Raw genomic sequence first — 20841 nt, 5'->3', positions numbered from 1 at the left:
AAAATATTCTCTTTGTAATCTTGTGTACCAATTGATTTCCAGTGCCACGTGTGTGCTAAAATATGTTACCTTCCTGAATTTCCTGAGATGAAAAAAAGATTCTGTGTCCTTCCCCTGCTGGAATCCAGTGTATTGGGAGAGGATTAACAATGTGAGAACTATTAGAACTATCTATTAGAATATCTGAAGAAACATCTCAATGGCTTCTATGATCAATATGTCATAAGCAAGGTTCAACATCTGTTGGGTTTAATGATTTCAGATTGTCTATAGTCTCTCATACTGTCTGTTGTTATGAGACCTACAGAGCCCTGACACAAAAACAGTAAAACTGAGGCAAATAAAGAAGTAAAACATGGATCAGGCACTACCAACTTCCAACCACATGGGTCAGACGCGAGCCAGCTGTATCTTATAGCCACATGGGTCAGACGCGAGCCAGCTGTATCTTATAGCCACATGGGTCAGACGCCAGCTGTATCTGATAGCCACATGGGTTAGACGCGAGCCAGCTGTATCTGATAGCCACATGGGTCAGACGCGAGCCAGCTGTATCTGATAGCCACATGGGTCAGATGCCAGTCATCTATATCTTACAGTCCTGCCTTGCACAATATGCAGAACATGATGCACACAACCATGCATCATGCAGCCCAATGAAAGCACAACACTGTGAGAAAACTGGAGCTTTTTGGGAGGAGAATATGACAGGGCTCTGCTGAAGATACAGTAGTAGGTTATGAAAAGCAAAGGCAGTGTCTGTGCACGGGAGTCTGTATTTTGAGTAGTGATAAATAGCAAAGGTCATGAGCTGAGTGGTTCTCTTAGTTACCAAACTCTGTGACATGCAAATGATTAACCTTAGTTCAGAAGCTTTTAACCACCATTAGGAGCAAGATAGTTTTCTCATTTGTATTCAGTTTCCACTTTAATTAGGGCCTATACACAAACAAGATAAGAATTTGATAATAAGTAACTGATCAACAGGGAAATCTTGAGGCAAAGAAGAATTCCTGAGCTGAACTTAATTTTGAGACTCAGTACTTACTTCCAGTTTTAGAGAGACACCCAGAACGGGGAATCCAATCTAAGGGTTTATTGCAAAGGGTGTTAGAATAGAAACTGTTTTTCTACATAGAACTATCTGTGGATTATACATTAGACTGACCATTCCCTTGGATACTCTTGTGTTCCCTACACTATATGCAAACACTCAATGCTACTGGTTTTGTAAGTTTATATTTGCAGAGGTATAATTTATTTAGATTTGGTCTCCTATATGTACAGAACATATCCCATGTTTTGGGATAAATAGCACAGTTATAGGAGAAGACATCACACGGGGGCGGTGCAGTGGCTCTGTGCCGGTTTGTATCCCGCGGCCGGCAGAGGAATCCTACTCCGTTGGGCCCCCGAGCAAGGCCCTTCACCCCAACTGCTTCAGGGGTGACGTATAAATGGCTGACCCTGCGCTCTGACCCCAAGCTTCTCTCCCCGTCTGTGTGTCTCATAGAGAGCAAGCTGGGGTCTGTGAAAAGACACATTTCTAATACAAGAAATTGTATGTGGCCAATAAAGTGATCTTATCATCTCGTCTCATTTAACAGTCTCCTACTCAGATGAACAGTGCTGTGGGACCGTTAATGATCTCAGTTCAACAGTAGGTGTCACTCTTGGTATCTTAGTGTAGAAACAAACACTTGACTATAGTTTTCATAGTGCAATGTATACTCCGGATGCAAAATACTTCTATGATAACCTTATCATATAAGCAAAATACTTAATAAACAAAATATTTGTTCAGGTTGCTAAATTACAAAAGTACTCATTTTCATTGTTTCTTTTCTACACACAGTTGCATCTACCACACACCCAGAAATGTAATAATGAATCTCTCCATCCAAGCAGCTAGTGTTGTGCCAGTATAACAACTGTGCTGTTTTTGTATTAAGTGCTGGCATACCTGTGTTTGACTGTTTCATTTATGTTCAGTTTCTGTTCATTATTGGATCTTCCAGATTGCCCAAAAAGTGATAATTGATAAGGAAATATTATACTCATATATATATATATCTCAAGATATTATTTATATCAGTAATTTCATCATGTGATTGATTTCACGAGGAATAACAAAGCCCCAAAATTGAAACGTAACAAACTATTGTGGAGTGAATATTTGGCTTAACCCACTTGGCTGAGGGCCAACCATTGCATTAGCATTGACTTTCTAAAAAGCCAGGTTTTATTCCAACATCAAAAAGACCACCTTCTGTAAAGTGCTGTCTGTAACAAGCACTGCATGTGCGTTCCAAATTCGGTTTCAAGGTGGGAAAATGTGGTATTTATAGTGTTCGGTGGAGGAAGGACGAATGGAGTGATTGCTAATCACTGACGGCTGGGGATGATTGAGTGTGGTTGTGGTCATCCCTCCCGATCTTTAGTTAAATAAACTCCATTTAAAGACTTCTATCTACTAGTATGACTGTACTTGATAATGGTGAAAAACAGATGTGTCTTCTAGTGGCCAGGCCACCCTGTAATTGTTTGTAAGCACAAGCCAACTACTTTTTGGAGTTCATTAAGTTCATTAAGTATTTACCTCTTCTTTTATATTATAATCATTTTTATATTATTCCTTTAAAAGCATCGTTATCGTTAAATATTTGAGACAAAAGCAAGCAGTTTACAAAGACAGGAGCTAACAAAATTAGCACAAATAAACACTAGGCAGTAGAAGATGCAGTGCACAGACACAGACACAAATTAATAAGAGCCTTTCTGAAGAGAAAGGTCTTGAGTCTGGATTTGAATGTGCTCAGGGTGGGAGACTCTCTGATATCCATGGGGAGAGAGTTCCAGAGCTCTGGGGTGCAGCAGGAGAAGCCCTGTCACCCACAGAGTGTGGACAACACACAACACAGAGTCAGATTAAAGAAGGTTGCAGGGAGGGGAGCAGGAAGATACTGGACCTAAAAGCCAAAAGACCACAACTGTTTACTCATTTTGACTGGAATGCGGTATCGTTTGTTTGACCACTGCAGATGCTGATTTAAATTAAGATCCGTTACCTTTCACTTCATAAACAGAGAGAGGTAGGGAATATCTCACCTGGAAAGTTAAACACCCTCAATGTAACTAAAGTCCACTAGATTAGTTTGCATGACAGTCCAAAACTGTCATGCTGATGACAAAGTAGTAATAAAATCTGTATTGTTTGCATCTTAATTACAGCTCTCAGAGTGAGTCTGGAGAGAATAAAAAAAAGAGACTCGACAGCACAAAGGAGTAAAAACAGAGATAATTCCAGTCTGAATAATGAGATCAACAGCCTGAGAGTGGAGATCATGAAACTAGAAATTGGGTTTATGAAGCTACAGGAATAAAGAAAGGAAAGATTGTCATGTACTAGATTCTCTGTCCTAAGATTAACCAATACAAAATTTTGACATTAGGATTCGAACAATTCATTCATTTCATACTGTATATTCATATATGATTAATAGATTCATATATTGCTTTTTACACTCAGTATAATTTACCACTCCTTTAGAAATGTATAAATTAGGGCTTTGTTTGGATTACAGATATACAGAAGGGTCAGTAGCTTTATGTGCCTTTAGAATACTGTGGTATTCAATGAGTACATGACTGCAGTGAAGTAACACCCATTACCTAGATATCTCTGAAACAGTGCTTCTCAAGGCTTAAATGCAATTTATTGAATGTGTTGAAATGACACAAAGAGAAACAAGAGTCATGCAAAGTGGGAATTTTTTATTGATCAGATTCAGCATTTTGCATAGGAAAGGAAAGCAAGATGCAGTTTTTCATGTGTGTTGAACAGTCAGCCCATGGGTATGGATTCAGATAAATTGTTTGATATATAATTGGGTGATATGCTGATAAATAAACAGGAACACTTTACAGCTATTTATATTTTATATGACAAGTCAAAACAATCCAGAGCTTAAATTTGCATATATTTTTTCTATTTAATTGTAATAAAATAATGCAAAACCTATAGCGCTTTTGGACTTTTTCCTGCGTAGCTTTACCTTTTTAGATGTAACTGTATAATTACAAAACTCTTCACATAGAAGAAAAACAACAGTATGTTTCCTTTTTCTCTAAAGAGTTAACAATGTAAGCAATAATTGGAAAAAGATGCCTGACTGAGTTTAAACTCATTAAAAAATAGATTGCTTTAATCGTAACGGGGTGCGTTGTAGTTTAACAGGTAATTTAAATGGAGTGAAACAAAAATAAAAATCATTTAGATCAGCAGAGTGCAGCAGTCAGTTTACTTCCTGCTCACTGCTGTTTGCTGTGGGCTATCATTCCCCTTGAAGACCTGTTTGTGTGCTCTTGGCTGCCAGTCTTCTTCTGACCCTTAGCAACAGATTTCATAGATCTGGGGGTGTTCTTGTCCGCACATTATGTTTCCTTGCAGCCACACGTCTCAGCGAACGTGTAGAATAAATACAGCAAGCAATCACTGAAAATTAAGGGAGGAAATAATTCTGCAGCAGTCACCTAGCTCCTCTTTAATTAAATATATTCATTTCAGCTGACAGTCTTTGGTAGTTGGATGTGTATCATATATTTTAAATGTAGAAGAAACAAAAGCACAGGATTCGGGGTTAAAATCAGGGTAGTGCAGTCTTCATTCTCCTCGAGTTCACCGTCGCCTTCTGTACACTTTCCGCCCCTTTGAGGACTTGGAGGGCTCCTGACCCTTGCTGGTAGACTGCTGGGTGTCCCTGTCCTCACACTCGATCTCCTTGCAGCCGCACTTCTCAACGTAGGTGTAGGAGTGGCTGAACGTGGTGCCGTCGGGGCAAACCATCTGCACCTGCTTCTGAGTGGTGTCCATCTCCTGGCAGCAGGAGCAGGTGTGGTCCATGGCGTTGGCCTCCACAGAGTACCTGGCAAGGGCAGGACAGAGGGTTGAGCCTGGAGAGGTGTGCAGGCATGGGCAGGGCAGCGGGACTCGCAGTTACTGTCCCACGCACTGCTGCATGGAAGGGTTCACTGATACTGTGTACATGATACTAAGCCCAGTTATGTACTTTTAGCTGCATTACTGTACTTCACAAATGAAGTGGGCTTGTCACTCGTTGTGGTTGATGGTTGTGTGTGTAAAGTAGTTTCATTCAAAACCTCTTTTTTGAATCATTCCTGATCTCAGAAAAATGTAGAATACCGGACGTAGAGCCATAATTTCAAGCATTGCCCTATTATAATGATAAGGGTGTGTGAGAGCTATGTGAAACCTGAACATGAAACAACTCCAAGCTGCAGGGAGAGGCTGCAGAGTTCTGAAACTCACATGGAGTAGGTTCCACAGGAGCCCCCACACGACGTGATGTCCACAGGTTTGCTGGATTGGCAGCCGTTGTTGGTGATGTAGGTGGTGTTCGTCTTAATGTTGCAGTTCCTTGGTATTAAAGGACCTGGACAAGTGACACACAGAGAGCGTTACTGACACTGCTTGAAGAAGTGAGGTAGACTGTTTGTTTTGCTATATGGGGTTGATGCCATTGTGCTCCAAACTCCACATGAAAGATGTACCAATCCAAATTCAAACCCAGAACCCAAGAGCATTATCTACCACACCCTGTCAAGGAGAAGTAAGATCAGCTTCAAGACTGTGGACTCCTTCAGGATTACTCCACTAATGAGTAAAGACAAGGTCACCAGGACCGAGCTCTGATTTATACAAAATAAATGGCTTCTAGTTACCATTGATTTTGTTAATGAAGCACAGTATTTATTCACAGTGGTTTACAGTGTTGATTTCAAGAATGTAACAAATATGTAAATGATACTCACAGACATGGCAACAGCCATCTGGGGCAATTGTCTCTGTGCCCTGCAGTAACAAATTTAGATAAGATATTTATGAGAAAAGGTCTGTTTAAAACTGAGAACAGGAGGCTTGTTTTTAAACGAAGGCACTTGGAAGAACACTTCCTGAAGGCACTTCCTGATTCTTTCAGGAAAAAGGTGGATGACCATACAAACCAGTTGTTAGGCCATACAGAATGGAAATTGTGACAATATAGCTTTCTTAACCAAGTCTATACACCGTAGGTCCAGGATTGGACAAAACCCACAGTCATTGTTAATTGTCTTTTAAATTTGGAATCCCAGTTTATTTTTTTATTCTAATCCAACACAGTAGGAATCACAAAACTCAGAGCTGGCTCAGAGCTGTGAAACCTGCAGCCTTGTACACTCTCACACAGGAGAATGAGGAAGTGACTCGTACACTTACAGGAATGCAGTCCTTGCGGTTGAAGAGAGGGCAGGTGATCTTGGCCTCTACTGGTACAAACTGATCCTCGATCTTCACACACTCATATTTCACACATTTGTCACCAGGGGGCGACCAGGTGTTTCCAGGCTGTGATCGCGAAGGAGACGTCATTAACGTAGTGCAGTAAAACTAAACATTTGATATGCCATCCCTCTTTCTGAACATGTATTTTAACTCTGCCCTCATCATAGAATCCCCTCATGCATCGGGTGTTAAAAGTGATCCAGTTAATAAAATTGCACATTGTGTAATTAATGTTTTTAGTTTATTAAGATTGAGTTTAGTTACACTGAATTTATATTTTAGTTAGTAAATCTTTTTTTTCAGCAATTGGCAAAAATAACAAAATAATACAGAAGATGCTGAATTGGGTTAAATGGGGAATAAAAAGAACTTTTCACAATTTACTAGAAATGACCAAATTAACAGGGATTTTAAAAATTATTACCAACAATGGTAAATTGTGTAAGCTGCATATATTTCTTCTTATCCAGGATAGTTTTCTCAGTCTTGTTTTGTAATATTATATACAATATTATAAAATAGCCCTGATACAAGTACAGAAATTAAAGTTTCTTCAAAAACAGAAATACACACATCACAAAGTGGTCTCAATTTGCAAATAGCTGCTCTAAAACCTTTGCCCAGCAGAGGAGACAAGTATGAACAGTGAAGCAAAGGTTTACACTTCAAAAACAGTAGCAATCTATAATGTGAATTTTGTCATTTATAGCCACTTTTTCTTGTGTTGCTAAAATTGATTTTGCTGGCTGTTTCTGTTCCCTCATTAACCTCACAAACTTGGTATAAGGCCCAAGATCAAAGTTTAATTGGTGCACTTTCTAGCCAGATTAAAGCTCTTATCATTTTACATGTCAGAGTAACATTCAGCTATTTCTGAAATACCATATGATTCCTGAAAGAAAGGTTTTCCAACAGCACAAAAATAAGCTATTTCATATGCTGAGTGTTGTGCTCTCACCTCAATGACATGCACTGTGTGGTCTGGCAGCATGATGACACAGCTATCCTGTACACACTGGCCACAGCACTGTCCAGGGACAGCTTGATATGTAAAACCCTGCAGAGAAAATGAATGTACAGAACACAGGCAACCAGTTAACCAGTTTCTATTCTCATCTGCAGCACATTAGTCAGAAAGTTGGAAAAGTATTAAGAAATAATACTAGATAGTATAGATTTTATATTGGTGGTTTTGTAATTCAGAATATTGCTAGAAATAGTCTTCATAAAAAATGTTATTAATAGGGACACCTTAATTAACACATTTTAGTCACACAGAAATATAGCCAATTGTCTTTCCTTATGATTCTGTAGATATGATATCAGTAGGAATTTTGAGGGAAGTTCCATACCAGCTGACAGTTTTTGTCACAGCGCATTGGATCACAGGCAATGATGTTCAGTCTTGTATTGGGATCCACCTCATAACTGCACTGGCACAACTCACATGTGTCTTTAGGGACACTGACACCTGGCTGTGATGAGAGCAAAACAGAACCACCCTTAGAATCACACAGAGGACAGGAGACCCCAACCTGTTAACAGCTGATAGGGCAACTGAAGTGAATTTGCACATCCAGTTACTAAAGTCATTGTAGTTCATAGACAAATACACACAAAATATGCAACATAAGAACACGTGTACACATGTAATTGTCATTTAATTTTCAAACTCATTTCAGAAGTAACTGAAATGGTATAACATGACCTTGTCTTGATTTGTAAAGTGTCTGTATTCACATGTCAAAGGATCTGGCCAGCTGCAAGCCCAGAATAAGTTAAAGTTAGTTAAGGATCTTACCTTGTATTCAGTATTATTGAAAACACAGACACCTATTGGTTCTGTAAAGAAATAAATAAATCTTGAATCAGTTTAATTAAAAATAGACGTGAAAATAAACTGGATTCTCTACTGAGCATCTGGTTGTATTAAAAACCTTTGTGAATAATAAATACTATAAATACAGAAGAACAGGTCGTCTTCTTATCATTCCTGGGAAGACAGCTACTGACAGTGTCAGCACAGCACAGTGGAAAACACCAGTAACACTCACCACATTTATAAACAGCACAGCAGCTTCCTTCTGGGGTTGTTATCACTGGTCTGAATCCTAGTTTACAGTTGTTTTGTGGTTTTGGGCAGAGTTTTACATCACACTCTATTGGGAAGAAGAGCAATAAAGAACAGGGGGCAACAGGAAACATGTTAAAACTGCACCAAAGAAAAGAGTATGCTTAAAGCATGCTAAGCATATGCTTATTAGCAAGGTACAAAATGATAAACTGGAAAAGTACTGTAATAGTTTAATAGCAATAGTCTTTTCAAAGCATTAACTGTGCTGCTCTGAATGCTGCACCTCTATGATGCTGTTGAAAGAGCCAGTCTCCCAGCAGCACTAACCCCTCCAGTCCTGAGTCTGTCCCTGTCCCTGCAGCTACTCACCACATCGGGACTTGTTGCAGCAGTCGACTGTCTCAGTTACCAGCACCTGGCCCTCCTTGTTGCAGGTGACGGGGGGCTGCCTGGGGCATGGCCGGGGTTTGCACTGCACGCTCATTGAATCGACGTCACACACACACTCGTTGCAGTTACTGTCCCACGTCTCGCCAGGCTGAGGGCAGACACACAGAGTGAATGCACCAGCTTATCCTGCCCTCGGGCACCTGCCGTTAGCTCAGCTATGCAGAAGAGTATGTGGAGGGAAAGAGCTCCTGCTTTAAAGATCTCTTATCTTGACCATTGACATACTGGTAATTAATCGAATAAGACACAAATAAAGAAAAAACAATAACATATAAAATGTCATTACCAGTTTTGGTTTCCCATCTGGTCCAGTGCAGTCTAAACAGAAAGTTTTAAAACAGAGTTAATTCCTCAGTGAATACTGCTGTAGCTTCATCCTCTGTGCGGATCTCTTTTATAAACAACAATAAAAGAAAACTGAAAATAAAGCCTGAAAAATAACTAATAAAGTGCTAATTATGTCTAGCTTCCCAAACGTCATGTATTTCACTGTAAACAGTGTACTAGCGCTGGATTGACCTGGAAGGTGGGTACTCTGTAACTTCTGTAACCCAGTGTGGGGGCCAGCAGTCCTTACCGCAGGAGGGGACACAGATGTCTGAGAAGGAGTTGAACAGGATCGTCCCCTGGGGGCAGAAGCAGCCCTCAGTGAAGTCACTTGTCTGCTCTCTGCTGCTCTGCTGGATGAATTTCTCATTGTACCTGTTTAAAAGTGTGAACACAGCATTTGTGTTTAGCCTGTGTTTAGTGTGACTGATAGAAAATGTAACACTGTACATATTATTAGATCTGGAGTCTGATCTTGAGAATTGTCTAGAAAATGATGACTGTGCTTTATTTTTGTGGCATACAAATAGCTTTGAAACTTAAATTGAGTGTATGGGATTGTTTTATTGCATAATAATTCAAAAGTATGATAAAGAGAATCACAAAGGTAAATCTTAGTGTGTGCTCAGCTGAAGGCAACTCATTTCACTTACCTTGCATTGCAGGTTGGCTGCACTGCTGGTCCACATGGCTTGTACACCTTGGTTGCTGAGCAGTTATAGTCTGTATAGGAGCAGAAAAGGGGACCTTGAGTTCCTGCTGTGTTCTACAGTAACTTGAAGAGACAATCATGTGTTTAGTGGAAATTAAAAATGAATTTCTTATGGAGCTGAGTGTGGTATCTGGTACAGCACAGATTCGGTCAGTTGTTGCCCGTACTCAGTTGAGCTCACATGTTTTCTCCTGTACACTGGTAGCCCTTGAGCAGTAAAGAAGGCAGCTACCCCGCTGTTTTCTGACTTGGCCCTACCGCATTCTCCCCCTGTCGCGCTCCTCCAGTCGACGCAGACTCCGACCGATGCGCACAGGGCGGCGTACGCTTGCAAGCTGGAGCAGCCGATCTTGGTGTGGGGCATGTGGCAGACGTCAAACCTGCAGGCCTCGTAGAAGGGCAGCGCAGGAATCACTGTGCGGCACTCTTCAAACACCCTGCGGCAGAGGGGTCGCATCAGCTGCGTCGAGTCACACAACAGCAAAACGTTCTACATTTCAAACAGCAGACGTTGTCTGCCCTCAGCTCTCTACTGTGTTAATAAGATTGAATTTTGAGTTTATGCGGTAGTGTTCATTAAGAGGTAAAGCGTGGCTGTCCTGTTTTTGTGCTAATTTTTTATTTTCTTTTTGAGGAATGTGACTACTGTCCTATGAAGATACAACACAAGGATTCTTGAGGTTACACTTGATTCTGCTTACTTTCCGTAGATAATCTCACAGATGGCTGGATTGCAGACGGGTGACTCTGTTGTTCTTGATGGCAGTGTTGTCACAGGAGGCTTCACTGTAGTTGTAGTGTCACAGTAGGGTTTATTCTTGTCATGAATACGCCAGTGTTTGGCCATGTCAGGGCATGAGGGATCTATCTGTCCATTTGGCAGCCTGCAGTCATTTTTCCTTGTGTTGTCACAGTTACCTTTAAAATAGAGGAAAGCAGATTTAATTAGGATAATTTAATTAGAATACAGTGTATGTGAAAATAAATTAAGTTAATTAAACACACATAACCAGATCAAGTTTGTTAAAACAGCTATGCAAGGAGGCGTTTGCATGTAGCTTAAGAGAATGCTCCTCGTTTGTTTTCTCCCTCGTCTCTCAATGATCACAGTTGCTCAACAGCTCTGATTAGAATAAGCGTGAAGACAATGAACAGTCTCCTCTTACCACACTGTCCTTCCGTGTTGTGATGGAAGAGGGAGTAGGGCAAGAAGATGCTGAACATGAGGCCTTTGAATGAGACTAGAGCGTTGATCTCTGGGATTTCCAGAACCATGTCAATTCCACTGCTTGTAATTGTAAAGACGCTGTTTTTATAGGCTGGAATGATTCGTTTTTGGTTGACATATATCTGAGAAATTTTAGAAGAATGGATTAATAACAAACACAATAACATAAAAATGCACTTATTTGAATCACTCAGGTTCTTTCATTTGTACAGATTCTAATTGTGTTTAATGTTTGCTTTGATTTTGTTTTTATAAATTTTGTGCAATTGTATAGTTTACACAATATACTGTACTGATCCAAACATCAGACTGGTACATTTTTGTGAATGTTATTCAATATTAAAAAAACTATTTTTTTTATAGTTATAAGATGCAAGTAAAAAAATGTAACTGTATTAAATAAGCATTAAATAAAACATTTAATGTTTACATATTGTATTGAGGTCAATATCCAGGCCTCCATTCAATCTAACATTTGAGAAAGCTGATCACCACTAAAAACCACAGGAACTAAAGAAACTAGCACAGTTCTGCCTGGAAGTATGGGACACATCTTTTCAGATGAAGTCCCAGCCAGAGAAGAATTGATGAAATAATAGGGTTATGATACAGCGGTGTCACATGGATTTCTTCTGTGTGGCACTACTATACAAAAATCTAACTTTTTTTTTATTTTTTAAGCACACACAAGTCAGACTTTTATATGATATTTTTTTGTTCATCATATGCACAAAAATCCCTAAATTTATTCAAAACCCTTTGATTTCATCAGGGGATTTGAATAAATTTAAAGTTAAAAATTTATATAACAATAGTTAGAATGATCCCTTTCGTTGTTTATTCCACTTTAGTTTGACTTCTGATGAAGGTAGAAGAAAGTCTTAACTCATCCTAAAGTTCCTCTTAGAAAGCTTTCTGCCCTCTAAACAACTAAACAAATAGGGAAACAGTTACCAAGTTTGTAGTGATTCCATTGATTGTCCGCTGGTCCAGAATCACCTCATACGACTTGTAATAGATAGTCAGAGACCTGGGGCAAGACAGGCCATCCTCAGAGTGGCAATTGTAGTTGTCAATGATAACGGTGAAGTTGTCGTATTTGGGGATGATCTGCTTGACCAACACGTAGGTGCAGTTTCCTTGGAAGCCATAGTATTGTCCATCAAAGGTGACATAATGAGGGTCTCCCCACCCATAGCAGACACCTGGGGAGGCACACAAGAGACTTGTTGATAAGACCACTTGCCAGGTGTTCTACATGTAGCAGACAAGCCGATAAGGATCCTAGACTTGCAAAGGAATATTATGTATATGCATGTTTAATAGTTTTGGTGATTTTCATGTTGTATTTTTCATAATACAGTATTTAATAACTGAATTCAATCTGTGCTATCCCAAGCAGGTTTTCCTAACAATGCCCTGGTATTCAGAAATGTTCAAATGTTTAATTGAACATTTCTCAGAAAATAACCTGCTGTGATCATTACTTTAACTGTTTTCTGTAAGTCAATTTCTAAAACTAAAGTTTTATATGATGCTTTTATTGGAACCCATACAAAAATGTGTGTTTTAATATAAATCAAATAGATTTGTTTCTTTTTGAAAGACAATTTGACTGTTGTAAAGCTCTGCTTTATTTGTTGCAGTTTAAGCTAAATTGTGTTCTGTAGCAAGGTAGTGACAGGGGTGTGAGAATAAATCACTTGAGCATGAGAGGAAAATTAAGAAATATGTGTTAGTGGATAATGGACACACATTTCCACATGTAAAACTGAACAGTTCGGTGGAATAAATGAAAATGTTGTTACAGAAAAATCAATGTAGTAATAGTATTATAATGGAACAAGTAATAGGTTTATTCCATGCTGAAAAAACGAAGAAAGAGAACACAACGTTTCGGCCGTGGAGCCTTCTTCACCTGAAGAAGGCTCCACGGCCGAAACGTTGTGTTTTCTTTCTTCGTTTTTTCAGCATCGAATAAACCTATTACTTGTTCCTTTGCAGCCTACGCATGCTGACGCAGCTACCCACCTGAACTACTAACATAGTATTATAATTAAGAGTAAGAAAAAGTATGGGAGTGCATGCAAATTTTCAGGTGAGATCAAAACAGAAGAATCTTTCATGTTTGTGTTTTGTCATTTTGCGAGTTCAAATCTTGAAGGTGTTTTGTCTTCCTAGTTTGTCTTTGTGTCATAATGTTGAAATACATTTTTAATCTTTGCTGTTGTGGAGATCTTACATTGACACTCGTAGCGGACGCAGCACCCAGATTCATCATACTTCTCAAGCGGAGGCAGACCATTGGCACACTGTGGTTTAGTCACAGGCTCACAGGGCACCGGCTGTAGTGTGATGTTGGAGCCTCCTTGGCAAGTTGCCATGGTACAGTTGCCAAAGTGCCAGGATTCGCCATGCTAGCACAAAAGATGAATGAAACTGAGCAAAGGCACAATAGTGTGACAAAGTCTCTGCACATTTCTGTCAAGCTTAGAAACAGTATAATAATTATCAAAATGAAACAAAGCAAAACAAGATATTCATACAGTGCCAATGTAATAAAATGTGACACCTACTGTACAGTAATATTACCAGATATTTTGAAATTAAAATGCTTATTTAGATTGACACAAATTGTTTGATGTTCTGGTAATAAACACTAGTGTTTAATATAATTTTAATAATTCAGTAAAATACTGATTTAAAGAAATTGCAGTAAGTTACACAATAATGTTATTTTAAAGAGCAACATTTAGAACTAAACACATTTTCCTATTAATTCAAGTAATACCCAGAAAGTGAGATATAAAGTACCTTTCTAGGAGGTGTAAGCTGGTCACAGTTTAATGGATGAGTTGTGGTTGGGAGGCTGGTGGTTGGAGCTGTGGCTGATGTCTCAGCAGTGGAGGACTCTGTCTTTGTGGGAGTTGATTTGGCTGTAGTTGTCTTCCCTGGTGTTGTTGGGCCAACTGCAGTGGAGGTCTGGGCGCTTGTGGTTGGAGGAGAAGCAGTGGTGTGACAGTGCTTGGAGTGTTTCTCTATTTCACACGTCTCGTTGCAGAAAGCAGTGAAGCACCAGTCATCGCCATCAGTAGTGTTATACAGCAGTGAACCTGAACGTTAAAACACAAGGTGAAATAATGGGTTAAGCACTAGTAGGAAAACTATTTTTGCATTTTGTATTGTTATTGACCTTAATATGTTCAGATTAGCATTTTTGGTTTGTTCAGACTCATTTCTGGTCTTAAATCTGTCCCACACTAATAGATTTAAAGAAGTATTTTAGAATGTCTGAGAGGACTCCTTCTGGATAAAGAATGAGACATGGACAGATATTTAGATGATTTAAGCAGAGATTCATAATTATATGTCTGTTATAATTTATGTCTGTTTGGTTGGTGGTAACCTATTCATCAAAGTGTCTATCAAGCTGTTTTGTGAAGGTTCCCGATAAATCTGCTTCAACATGGCTGGGAGGTGTCTTTCACAATGTCATGATTATTTGTGTATAGAAAGATGTTCTGATTTGACTCGTTAATTTCCTCACATGTAATGACACATAAAAAGCATATAGTTCTAAATATATATACAGTATCTTACATACCACGTGGAAACAGCTTCCCGTTGTAATGGCAGCCACATTCAGTTGTTTTTGAATGTGTTGTTGAAGTAGTAGTTGGTTTAGCATTGGTGGTAGTCTTGGTTGGTTGTGTTGATTTTGTAGTCATTGGTTTTTCTGTTGTAGTTGTCTCCGTAGACACAGTTGTTGCTGAAGTAGTAGTTGGTTTAGCAGTGGTGGTAGTCTCGGTTGGTTGTGTTGATTTTGTAGTTGTCGGTTTTTCTGTTGTAGTTGTCTCCGTAGACACAGTTGTTGCTGAAGTAGTAGTTGGTTTAGCAGTGGTGGTAGTCTCGGTTGGTTGTGTTGATTTTGTAGTTGTCGGTTTTGCTGTTGTAGTTGTCTCCGTAGACACAGTTGTCGTTGAAGTAGTAGTTGGTTTAGCAGTGGTGGTAGTCTCGGTTGGTTGTGTTGATTTTGTAGTTGTCGGTTTTGCTGTTGTAGTTGTCTCCGTAGACACAGTTGTCGTTGAAGTAGTAGTTGGTTTAGCAGTGGTGGTAGTCTCGGTTGGTTGTGTTGATTTTGTAGTTGTTGGTTTTTCTGTTGTAGTTGTCTCCGTAGACACAGTTGTTGTTGAAGTAGTGGTGCTCTCTGTTGATGAGGATGTTGTTGTCTCAGGGGATGAAGTTGTGGTTACTCTTGTAGAAGAGGGCACAGAGGTGGTCTCTGTTGTGGTGACAGGAGTAGGGGTTGTGACTACTTGTGATGTTGTTGAGACTACATAGGTGGATGTAGAGGGAGCTGTTGAGCTTTCTGTTGTAGATGTGGTGGTTTCTGTGGTCACAGTTGTTGCTGAAGTAGTGGTGGTGGGAACAGCTGTAGTGGTTTCAGAAGATTTAGTTAATTTAGTTGTAGTGGGTCCTTGTGTTGTTGTCTGAGGTGTAGTGCTCTTAGATGATGTATGGGTAGCAGTTGTAGTTGTTGTAAATGAAGTTGATTTGCCAGTAGTTGTGGTACATATATTTTTGCAACATTTAACTTTGATCTTATAATTGAAGCACATTGGTGGTATACCCTGATCTTTGTTTTTGCAAATCAGTCCTACTGATGGGTTGCATTCCACATGCTGCCCCAGGTCTGAGAGGGGGGCATTTGGATAGTCTACTGCTCTGCACTCAATTGCCTCTGGAGAGTTGCAAATATGAATACCAGAATCCCTAATCTTTGTGTAGGTTTCATTATCTCCATTATCTGGACCAAAAGTAGGATAACTGACATCAATCCATTCTGACCATTCACACACAGTGCAGTGTGAAGTAGGAGTGAACACTGTTGTTGAAGCTGTTGGTGAATATGAACTCTGTTTTACTGTTGTAGAAGTGGTGGTTTCTGTGGTCACAGTTGTTGCTGAAGAAGTGGTTGGTTTAACAGTGGTGGTAGTCTCGGTTGGTTGTGTTAATTTTGTAGTTGTTGGTTTTTCTGTTGTGGTTGTCTCCGTAGACACAGTTGTTGTTGAAGTAGTGGTGCTCTCTGTTGATGAGGATGTTGTTGTCTCAGGGGATGAAGTTGTGGTTACTCTTGTAGAAGAGGGCACAGAGGTGGTCTCTGTTGTGGTGACAGGAGTGGGGGTTGTGACTACTTGTGATGTTGTTGAGACTACATGGGTGGATGTAGAGGGAGCTGTTGAGGTTTCTGTTGTAGGTGTTGTGGGTTCTGTGGTCACAGTTGTTGCTGAAGTAGTGGTTGGTTTAACAGTGGTGGTAGTCTCGGTTGGTTGTGTTGATTTTGTAGTTGTTGGTTTTTCTGTTGTAGTTTTCTCCGTAGACACAGTTGTTGTTGAAGTAGTGGTGCTCTCTGTTGATGAGGATGTTGTTGTCTCAGGCGATGAAGTTGTGGTTACTCTTGTAGAAGAGGGCACAGAGGTGGTCTCTGTTGTGGTGACAGGAATGGGGGTTGTGACTACTTGTGATGTTGTTGAGGGTTCAAGGGTGGATGTAGAGGGTGATGTTGAGGTTTCTGTTGTAGATGTGGTGGTTTCTGTGGTCACAGTTGTTGCTGAAGTAGTGGTTGGTTTAACAGTGGTGGTAGTCTCGGTTGGTTGTGTTGATTTTGTAGTTGTTGGTTTTTCTGTTGTAGTTGTCTCAGTAGATAAAGTTGTTGTTGAAGTAGTGGTGCTCTCTGTTGATGAGGACGTTGTTGTCTCAGGGGATGAAGTTGTGGTTACTCTTGTAGAAGAGGGCACAGAGGTGGTCTCTGTTGTGGTGACAGGAGTAGGGGTTGTGACTACTTGTGATGTTGTTGAGACTACATGGGTGGATGTAGAGGGAGCTGTTGAGGTTTCTGTTGTAGATGTGGTGGTTTCTGTGGTCACAGTTGTTGCTGAAGTAGTGGTTGGTTTAACAGTAGTGGTAGTTTTGGTTGGTTGTGTTGATTTTCTAGTTGTTGGTTTTTCTGTTGTAGTTGTCTCCGTAGACACAGTTGTTGTTGAAGTAGTGGTGCTCTCTGTTGATGAGGACGTTGTTGTCTCAGGGGATGAAGCTGTGGTTACTCTTGTAGAAGAGGGTATAGAGGTGGTCTCTGTTGTGGTGACAGGAGTAGGGGTTGTGACAACTTGTGATGTTGTTGAGACTACATGGGTGGATGTAGAGGGAGCTGTTGAGGTTTCTGTTGTAGATGTGGTGGTTTCTGTGGTCACAGTTTTTGCTGAAGTAGTAGTTGGTTTAAGAGTAGTGGTAGTCTTGGTTGGTGTTGTTGATTTTGTAGTTGTTGGTTTTTCTGTTGTAGTTGTAGTCGTGAATGTATTTGTTGTCTGAACCTGATGCTCTGTTGAGTGCATTCGAGTTCTGCCAGTAATAAAAGAGAATGTTGTTTTAATGGGTGCAGTTGAAGTCACAGGGATAGGAGTAGAAGATGATGTGGTAGTTTCTGTGGTCACAGTTGTTGCTGAAGAAGTGGTTGGTTTAACAGTGGTGGTAGTCCCGGTTGTATGTGTTGATTTTGTAGTTGTTGGTTTTTCTGTTGTAGTTGTCTCCGTAGACACAGTTGTTGTTGAAGTAGTGGTGGTGGGAACAGTTGTAGTGGTTTCAGGAGATTTAGTTAATTTAGTTGTAGTGGGTCCTTGTGTTGTTGTCTGAGGTGTAGTGCTCTTAGATGATGTATGGGTAGCAGCTGTAGTTGTTGTAGATGAAGTTGATTTGCCAGTAGTTGTGGTACATATATTTTTGCAACATTTAACTTTGATTTCATAATTGAAGCACATTGGTGGTATACCCTGATCTTTGTTTTTGCAAATCAGTCCTACTGATGGGTTGCATTCCACATGCTGCCCCAGGTCTGAGAGGGGGACATTTGGATAGTCTACTGCTCTGCACTCAATTGCCTCTGGAGAGTTGCAAATATGAATACCAGAATCCCTAATCTTTGTGTAGGTTTCATTATCTCCATTATCTGGACCAAAAGTAGGATAACTGACATCAATCCATTCTGACCATTCACACACAGTGCAGTGTGAAGTAGGAGTGAACACTGTTGTTGAAGCTGTTGGTGAAGAAGTACTGGGAGGGGTTGTGATGGGAGTGGTTGTTGTGGGAGTGGTTGTGATAGGAGTGGTTGTGCTGGGTGTGGTTGTAATAGGTGTTGTTGTGGTGGGAGGGGTTGTGGTGGGAGTGGTTGTGATGGGGGTGGTTGTGGTGGGAGGGGTTGTGATAGGAGTGGTTGTGCTGGGAGGGGTTGTGATGGGAGTGGTTGTGGTGGGAGGGGTTGTGATGGGGGTTGTTGTGCTGGGAGGGGTTGTGATGGGAGTGGTTGTGGTGGGAGGGGTTGTGATAGGAGTGGTTGTTGTTGGAGTGGTTGTTGTGGGAGTAGTTGTGCTGGGTGTTGTAGTAATAGGAGTGGTTGTGGTGGGAGGGGTTGTGATGGGGGTTGTTGTGCTGGGAGGGGTTGTGATGGGAGTGGTTGTGGTGGGAGTGGTTGTGATGGGAGTGGTTGTTGTGGGAGTGGTTGTTGTTGGAGTGGTTGTCGTGGGAGTAGTTGTGCTGGGTGTGGTAGTAATAGGAGTGGTTGTGGTGGGAGGGGTTGTGATAGGAGTGGTTGTACTGGGTGTGGTTGTGATAGGAGTGGTTGTTGTGGGAGGGGTTGTTGTTGGAGTGGTTGTTGTGGGAGTAGTTGTGCTGGGTGTGGTAGTAATAGGAGTGGTTGTGGTGGGAGGGGTTGTGATAGGAGTGGTTGTACTGGGTGTGGTTGTGATAGGAGTGGTTGTTGTGGGAGGGGTTGTTGTTGGAGTGGTTGTTGTGGGAGTAGTTGTGCTGGGTGTGGTAGTAATAGGAGTGGTTGTGCTGGGAGGGGTTGTGATGGGGGTTGTTGTGCTGGGAGGGGTTGTGATGGGAGTGGTTGTGGTGGGAGGAGTTGTGATTGGAGTGGTTGTGGTGGGAGGGGTTGTGATAGGAGTGGTTGTACTGGGTGTGGTTGTGATAGGAGTGGTTGTTGTTGGAGTGGTTGTTGTTGGAGTGGTTGTTATAGGAGTCGTTGTGGTGGGAGTTACTGTGCTCGGTGTGGTTGTGATGGGGGTTGTTGTGCTGGGAGGGGTTGTGATGGGAGTGGTTGTGGTGGGAGGGGTTGTGATGGGAGTGGTTGTTGTTGGAGTGGTTGTTGTGGGAGTAGTTGTGCTGGGTGTGGTAGTAATAGGAGTGGTTGTGGTGGGAGGGGTTGTGATAGGAGTGGTTGTGGTGGGAGGGGTTGTGATGGTTGTGGTTGTGGTGGGAGGGGTTGTGATAGGAGTGGTTGTACTGGGTGTGGTTGTGATTGGAGTGGTTGTTGTTGGAGTGGTTGTTATGGGAGTCGTTAAGGTGGGAGTTACTGTGCTCTGTGTGGTTGTGATGGGGGTTGTTGTGCTGGGAGGGGTTGTGATGGGAGTGGTTGTGGTGGGAGGGGTTGTGATGGGAGTGGTTGTTGTTGGAGTGGTTGTTGTGGGAGTAGTTGTGCTGGGTGTGGTAGTAATAGGAGTGGTTGTGGTGGGAGGGGTTGTGATGGGAGGGGTTGTTGTTGGAGTGGTTGTTGTGGGAGTGGTTGTGCTGGGTGTGGTAGTAATAGGAGTGGTTGTGGTGGGAGGGGTTGTGATAGGAGGGGTTGTGATAGGAGTGGTTGTGGTGGGAGGGGTTGTGATTGGAGTGGTTGTGCTGGGAGGGGTTGTGATAGGAGTGGTTGGCTCTGTCGTTGTCTCACATTGATACTCATCACAGCACAGAACCCTCACCTGGTAGTTATAGCACAATGGGACCATGCCTGACTGGTCTTCATTTTTACATATAAGTCCTTTCGCAACATCACATTGCACAATCTGACCCACATCGTCTATGGCCTTATCTGGGTACTTCTCTGCTCTGCACTCAATTTTTCTTGGTTTTTCGCATATTTTTCCACCATGTTTCCTTATGTTGTCATACGTTTCAGAGTCCCCTCCTGGGGTTCCAAGTGTGGGGAAAGTGGTGTCGTACCACTGGGACCATTTACATGGGCGCCGGCAGGTGGTTGGTGAGCTGGTGGAGATGGTTGTGGGAAGTGAAGTTGATGTGCTAGGGGGCTGTGTTCCTCTGGATGTTGTGGAAACAACAGTGGATGATGACGGAGGTGGTCGCGTTGTTACTGTTGCAGTGCTGGTACGTTCCGTGGAGCTTGGTGCTGAGGATGTTGAAGGAGAAGATTTTGTTGACGGGGCTGATGTTGTTTCTTCAGGTGTTGTCTTTGGGGTTGTTGTTTTCTTTGGTGTTGTACTGGAAGACGTTATCGGCGGTACACTTGTTGTTCCACAAGGCACAACACGACAGCAAAACACTCTGATGGCGTAATTCAAGCACACAGTGGGATTTTCCTTGTTGTTGCATTTAAGTCCGAAAGATCTGTTGCAATGTACTGTTTGCTCTAGGTCTCCTAGAGGAGTGCTGGGGTAATCCTGGGCCCTGCACTGAATTTCAATTGGGTGAGCGCACACTGAATGTCCTTTAGCTCGGATGTTATCATATGTCTCATGATCTCCTTCATTGTCTTTAGTTGGGGAGCTGATGTCATACCAGACTGACCACTGGCACACTTCTTCCACACAGCTGGTGGTCCCTGGAGTGCTTGATGATAGAGAGGTCTCACCTACAATAGAAGA

The 20841-nt window shown here is 41.5% G+C and overlaps 1 protein-coding gene across 1 annotated transcript in view; it reads right to left on the bottom strand.

Annotated features, from left to right (window-relative positions):
* Positions 1–3754: 3754 nt before the first annotated feature.
* The window catches only part of muc5.1 (mucin 5.1, oligomeric mucus/gel-forming), a 31149-nt gene continuing 14062 nt past the window's right edge, over positions 3755–20841 (bottom strand). Inside the window, exons 31-49 of the mRNA XM_069181855.1 lie at positions 14739–20828; positions 13949–14247; positions 13377–13551; positions 12089–12339; positions 11073–11256; positions 10608–10824; positions 10165–10343; positions 9848–9917; positions 9445–9569; positions 9154–9185; positions 8787–8955; positions 8398–8502; positions 8145–8185; positions 7696–7818; positions 7302–7400; positions 6278–6406; positions 5833–5872; positions 5330–5453; positions 3755–4925 (exon numbers count right to left, since the gene is read on the bottom strand). Coding sequence (XP_069037956.1) covers positions 4679–4925; positions 5330–5453; positions 5833–5872; positions 6278–6406; positions 7302–7400; positions 7696–7818; positions 8145–8185; positions 8398–8502; positions 8787–8955; positions 9154–9185; positions 9445–9569; positions 9848–9917; positions 10165–10343; positions 10608–10824; positions 11073–11256; positions 12089–12339; positions 13377–13551; positions 13949–14247; positions 14739–20828 — 8699 coding nt within the window. The 3' untranslated portion in view covers positions 3755–4678. The remainder of the gene's footprint in view (positions 4926–5329; positions 5454–5832; positions 5873–6277; positions 6407–7301; positions 7401–7695; positions 7819–8144; positions 8186–8397; positions 8503–8786; positions 8956–9153; positions 9186–9444; positions 9570–9847; positions 9918–10164; positions 10344–10607; positions 10825–11072; positions 11257–12088; positions 12340–13376; positions 13552–13948; positions 14248–14738; positions 20829–20841) is intronic.

The sequence above is a fragment of the Lepisosteus oculatus genome, chromosome 21 (assembly GCF_040954835.1).
Source record: "Lepisosteus oculatus isolate fLepOcu1 chromosome 21, fLepOcu1.hap2, whole genome shotgun sequence".
Taxonomy (NCBI): domain Eukaryota; kingdom Metazoa; phylum Chordata; class Actinopteri; order Semionotiformes; family Lepisosteidae; genus Lepisosteus; species Lepisosteus oculatus.
This window is presented reverse-complemented; position numbering and strand designations above follow the sequence as displayed.